This window comes from Rattus norvegicus, chromosome 5, assembly GCF_036323735.1.
Source record: "Rattus norvegicus strain BN/NHsdMcwi chromosome 5, GRCr8, whole genome shotgun sequence".
In the NCBI taxonomy this organism is placed as follows: Eukaryota; Metazoa; Chordata; class Mammalia; order Rodentia; family Muridae; genus Rattus; species Rattus norvegicus.
The window spans coordinates 158,351,690-158,357,689 of NC_086023.1; the positions used below are offsets into that span (position 1 = coordinate 158,351,690).

The following is a 6,000-nucleotide window of genomic DNA, read 5'->3' on the forward strand; positions in this document are numbered from 1 at the left end:
TCCAGGTCCCCACCCTGTGTGAGTTCCTGTCCTGACTTCCTTCCATGATGAACAGCAACATGGAAATGGAAGCCAAACAGACCCTTTCCTCCACAATGTGCTTTTGGTCACGATGGTTCATCACAGCAACAGTAACGCTAACAAGTTGTATCTTGAGACATTCTTGGAAGGGGGCAGGGGCTTAACAGCTGGAAATGGGGTACAAGAGGCATTAGGAGGAAGAAAGAGCAGGTGATAGCCGTGGAGCTGGACTTCGAGTTGTCTCTCGGGGACCCAGGAGCAGGCCCTCAGCTGTATAGCATGAGCTCTCTGTGCAGGCTGGGGAAGGGAGTTGGGGGAGTCAGGTGTACCTCAGAGATATAGGATGTGAAGCTCTGGGCTCATTCAGTCCCTCTGCCCAGCAATAATTGAAATAAATAAGTAACTAGAAACCTAGAGAGGGGTGTCTGATTGACTCAGCTGCCGGGGAGGTGAGGCATTGGGAGCCAGAAGCTTAAGTGACATGAGCTGGAGACACCAAAAGAAGCCAAAGAGGTACAAGGAAAGGAGCCTGCGGTGACATGCTGAGGGGACACACTAAGGAGTGTCTAAAGGAACATACTGAGGAGTGTCTGAGGGGACACACTGAGGAGAGTCTGAGGGGACACACTGAGGAGAGTCTGAGGGGACACACTGAGGAGAGTCTGAAGGGACACACTGAGAAGAGTCTGAGGGGATACACTGAGGAGAGTCTGAGGGGACACATTGAGGGTCTGAGGGGACACACTGAGGAGATTCTAAGGGGATACACTGAGGAGAGTCTGAGGGGATACACTGAGGAGAGTCTGAGGGGACACACTGAGGAGAGTCTGAGGGGACACATTGAGGGTCTGAGGGGAACACACTGAGGAGAGTCTGAGAGGACACACTGAGGAGAGTCTGAGGGGGACACCACACTGAGAAGAGTCTGAGGGGACACACTGAGAAGAGTCTGAGGGGACACACTGCGGAATGTTCAAGGGGATGCAGCCCCACCCCCACCCCAGCTTTCGGTTTCACCCCACCCACCAGGCCCCATCCCACCCCACCCACCATACTCACCTTCTGGTCATCTATCCTACTGCTGGCTGCTTTCATCTGTAGGGTCACCTCCAGCTTGGGGTCCAGAGGCCATTTGGAGGCCCCCGTGGTACTCTTCTTGGATGGAGGACCATGGATGACATCTACAACAACTTCTGGGGAGGCTGTGATGCTGAAGGACGTGGAGCCCCTTGGAGCAGAGCTGTGAAGCGACAGAGGCAGGCTGAGGCACCCATGATGAGATGGCCCACCGCCATGTTGGCCCCAGACATCCTTTTCCCAGCAGGAGGAAATGCAGGCCAGCACTGGGCTTGCCCTGGCCAGAGAGTGAATCTGGTAACGTTGCCAGGAGGGACTGAGAGCACAGAATGGCAGTCCTCTTGACTGGAGGCCTTACACTCGGACCAGAGAGACTGCAGAGGGAGGTGGATGTCAAAGGCACCTTCCACACACCCGTAGAGCAGTGTGCACACAGGGGACCATCACCAGTGGGCATGCCAAGGGGCATCACACACAGGGGGCTAGAGAGATGGCAGTACCCCTTCCCCCCACAAATAAAGACCCCACAAATATAACAACAACTGAAACAAAATCACACAGATTTCTGGAGTTCTGGCAAAGCAAATGTTCTCTGTGTGTGTGTGTGTGTTTGTGTGTGTGTGTGTGTGTGTGTGTGTGTGTGTGTGCGTGCGTGTGCCTGTACGTGTGTGAGAGAGACAGACACAGACAGACACAGACAGACACAGACAGGGTCTCTGTGTAGCCAGGCAGGGCCCGGAACTCACTCAGTAGACCAGGCTGACCTGACCTGTAATTCACAGAGATCTGCCTGCCTCTGCCTCAACTGTTGGGATTAAAGGCGTCACCACCACCACCACCCGTAGGAACAGCAGATCTTCTCCAGGCTCATCCTCATACAAAGCAACTGGATCAGGGGAGAGATACACTTTAAAATGCAACAGGAGTTGGGTTGGGCTGTGGTGGTGCAGTCCATTAATGCTAGCACTCCGGAGGCAGAGGCAGGTGGATCTCTGAGTTTGAGGCCAGCCTGGTCTACAGAGGTAGCTAGCTCCAAGACAGAGAAACCCTGTCTGTGGATGTGGGAGGTGTGTGGGGTGGGAAACGTTTGAAGGAGGAGAGAGAGAGAGAGAGAGAGAGAGAGAGAGAGAGAGAGAGAGAGAGAGAGAGAGAGAGATGAGAGAGAGAGACGACAGAGAGACAGAGAGAGACAGAGACAGAGACAGAGACAGAGACAGAGATGCAAAGGGAAGGTTAGTTCCGAGTCTTTTCCTGAGTCTTTGCCTTGGCAAGAAGGTGTGTCTGGGACGAGGGCAGGGTCTCCAGAGAGTTTAGGTTTCAGTTTCTGGGAATCTATCCTGAGAGACCAGAGCTATCCATCTAGAGGCTCCAGGCTACCATGTGCTTAATCTGCAATGCACTCTCGATGTCCCACGTTCTCTTTGTGCGTCACTGCTCCGAGAGCTTCCTGCTGACCTCATCCCATTACGTGACAGCCTTCTGTTGACTCTGCCCCTTTCCCCTGTAAGCTGGATAGAAGAAGCCGTACTTCTTAATAAACTCACTTAGCATTAACCACCAGCTTGAGTGTGATCTTCTGGCCTCGGCTTTGCCCTCTTTGTTTTTCTCATCTCCCGTCCCCTTGGGACCCTGTCTCTGAAGAACAACCTGCGGCTGGACCTGGTGGGAGGGCATTGCCGAGTGAACATAGCAGAAGGATTGTCTCCAAGGACACCTCTCTCCCCCCTCCTCTGGAATGCGTACACACACACACACACACACACACACCCCTCCAGAGACCTGCTGTAGCCAAGGTGCGGTCCTTGACACAGGGGCGGCAGCCTCAGCCTCCCTGGAAACTGAGGTGGTTTCCAAGGTTTACTCCCCAGATCTGCTGCTGCGTATCCATGGGTAGGAGCCCAGAGGTCTGAGCTTCCTCGTGTCTCCAGGGTGCTCCGGGCACCTTCAGGCATGAGAACCACACCCAGGAAGCTACTGATAGGGGCTGCTGAGTTACCCAACTGAGCGGAAGCTAAGGGATCAGGAACTCAGGCTCAGCGAGGCACACATAAAGTCGGTGGCTGAGAAAGCCTGTATTTTATTTTATTATGATTATTTTTATGAGGCAACTGGAATTGTTTCATTTCAAAGTCAACAGGACCTGCTGGACAGGGGGAAGAGTCCAGGTTTCTTTCTAAGAGACTCTGAGGTGAAGAAGCTGGGAGGTGGGGACAGGGAGGAGCTGCCGGCTTGGGTCAGCCAAACTCGGACAAGGGTGATGGAAAGTCAGTGGGAGTTGAGGAGTGACAAAGACAGCCACAGCGAGGCCAGTGGAGGAGGAAGGTTCCGCGGCAGGTGTGGAGGAGCCTGATTTCTGGAACATTCCCCATCCTTCCTCTTTTCCTCACACCCATCTTTTGACTCCACACCACACTCCAGGATCAGAGCTACCTACGGGAGCAAAGAGGGCAGAGAGGGACTTTTCCTGGAGGACTGTGGGAAAAGGTTAGGGATGGTTTGGAGCCTGCCCTGGGAAACCCGCAAGAGAATGAACAGACAAGTGTTTTGTTTTTTAGTATATCTCTCCCCTTCACTCCAAGGTGAGTCTAAGGTGATTAACTTTGTTCCACTCACTCAAAACACCACTAAGCGTAAGGTCTGGCCCTGTCTGCGCATGCGCAGAGACGGAGCAATACTTTGCCTAGTTCACAGTATTCATTTACTCAACCCCCAGCGTAGGTCTGAGTCCTATTGTGGACACCTTTTAGTGTCCCCCACCTCCAGATCATCTCAAACTACTGGTGGCCTCTGCTTTGTCCCCTGATCACAAGTGAGGGCCTTGTTTCCTGGTCCCCACCCTCGTGCGCTTAGGCCTCGGTCCCTGGACTTACTGGGCTGCACAAACAGCAGCTCTGGCGTAACGGCTTGTTCACATAGCACTGCCTGGGCGGGGAAGTTAAAATTATTTATTATCTGTCTGTCTATTTACTTACTTGTTTATGTCAGATCCTGGTTGTGGCCATGTGAAAGGCACAGGACTTGAGGTTGAGCCCCAGAACCTATGTATTAAAGCTAAGCGTGGGGGCGTGTGCTTGCAATCCCAGTGCTGGCGAGGCAAAGACGGGGAACCCAGGCCTTGAGAAGGGCAGAAGTTCTTCCAATGCTTCACCCAAGCTGCACAACCTGCACCTCTCCTCCTGCCCCCAACCTAGGACACCCCTCCCATTCTTGTATTCTCTTAGCACCGACTGGGCATGCCCCTGTATCGACTCTTCCCAACAGACAAACATCCACAATTTCATCACCAACCCTATCTGGTCAAATGTGTCTGCTCTGATCTCCCCGTTTGAAAACCGCCATCAGGATCGGCAAGATGGTTCAGCGGACAAAGGGGCTCGCTGCCAAGCCTGATGAACTGAGTCCCTTTACCAGAGCTCGCGTGGTGAGTGGAGAGAGCTTACTCCCACAGGCTGGCTTCTGATCTCCATACACAGAGTCTGAGGAATGACACCTGAGTTTGTCCTGGCCTCCACAGGCTCCCACACAAACCCTGCATCTACAAACATGTACACACCTTCAGACACCTATGAAAAAAGCATCTGGGACCTAGACTTACAGAGAGAGCTAGGCTGGGAGCCTGGCAAGGATGCCGGGCTAGCTCTGGTCCCTGTCATCTCCTTAGCACCCACCCTAGTTTGTCCTTTGGGGGTAGGGAGCCTCTGATGACACCAGGCTTCCTTTTTCCTGTGTCCCCAGCCTCTCACCGGTGGCCTGGGGACCACTCAGACCTGGGGTGTTTTCTGGCTGCTGAGGTCAGACAGCCACTGACCCACTGACCCTGGGCACCTCCCAGAGGCTTTTATAGACATCACTCTGGCTACAATGCTCAGCTCTGTGAGGGAAGCTGCTGCAATTCCCACATGAAAGGCTGCCTCAGACTCCACCCACGGGGCTTCCTCCACTGTCTTGTGTGACCTAGAACCTTGCAAAGGTCTCAGTGCTCACTCAGTAGGTACTCAGCTTATATTTGTTGAATGAACAAGGGAATGGTAGAATGATCAAATGAACTGTTGGGGATCTGTCGGGTACTGTGCAGAGTACCTAATAAGCAGCACCTTGGAGTACCTAACAAATAGCACTGTGGAGTACTTAACAAACAGCACTATTGAGCACCTAACAAATAGCACCGCAGAGTACTTAACAAACAGCACTGCAGGGTGCTCAACAGACACATTTGGAGTTGTCACACTTAACCCTTAAAGTCATTTCACGAGATAAGAAAACTGATGATCAAATGCCCAAGCCCTCTCCACCGTCCGTCTACAGCAGGGACGATTTCTCCCTTGTTAGGCAACCCGGTATTTCCCTGCGTTGAGGGCCAGGCAGTGATATTTATACTTCGCAGAGAACTAAGTGGCGTGGTAAGTCCCACACCTCCGGCTTATCTCTCTAGCAGATCTATTGCCCAGAACCTGAGCTGGGTCAGCAGCGCCCAGCCCCTACCGGCCCCACCCTGCCCCCACAGGCCCAGGATCTGCCCCTCTCACCCACGGATATCCAGCGGGGTCGCCGTGCCCACCACACACACGGCATGGGTGGGCTCCTCAGGGGCCACATGGATCACCGCACCCTGGGCCATCCTCGGGCAGCAGGGAGCAGGAAACCCCTGGGCTGGTTCCTTTATAGTGCCAGGCAAGCCCATGAGTCAGCACCTGCCCTGCCCTGGAGGCCCAGCCCTTCTCCACTCAGGTGCCCCAGTGACTGCTGAGCCTTCTCTACCCTGGGCCATCCAGGACCCCCTGAGGGTGTCCTCTGTGAGGCCGGCAACAGCAGAAGAGTAGGGCACTGGGAAGCCTGTGAGGGAAGAGCACAGGGTGTGCCTTAGACAACCCTGCCTGGGCCAGGACATCTTGCCCAAGCACA

General features: G+C 53.9%; 1 protein-coding gene across 4 annotated transcripts in view; it reads right to left on the reverse strand.

Annotated features, from left to right (window-relative positions):
- Nucleotides 1-5,777, reverse strand: part of Padi4 (peptidyl arginine deiminase 4) — a 33,050-nt gene extending 27,273 nt beyond the window's left edge. For 2 of the 4 annotated variants that reach the window (XM_017593206.3, XM_017593205.3), the window contains exons 1-2: nt 2,878-3,065; nt 1,081-1,261 (exon numbers count right to left, since the gene is read on the reverse strand). In XM_017593206.3, coding sequence (XP_017448695.1) covers nt 1,081-1,261; nt 2,878-3,050 — 354 coding nt within the window. In that variant the 5' untranslated portion in view covers nt 3,051-3,065. Of the gene's footprint in view, nt 1-1,080; nt 1,262-2,877; nt 3,066-5,624 lie in introns of those variants that run through there. The other 2 variants (NM_017227.1, XM_006239145.5) reach the window with 2 other exon arrangements.
- Nucleotides 5,778-6,000: the final 223 nt, after the last annotated feature.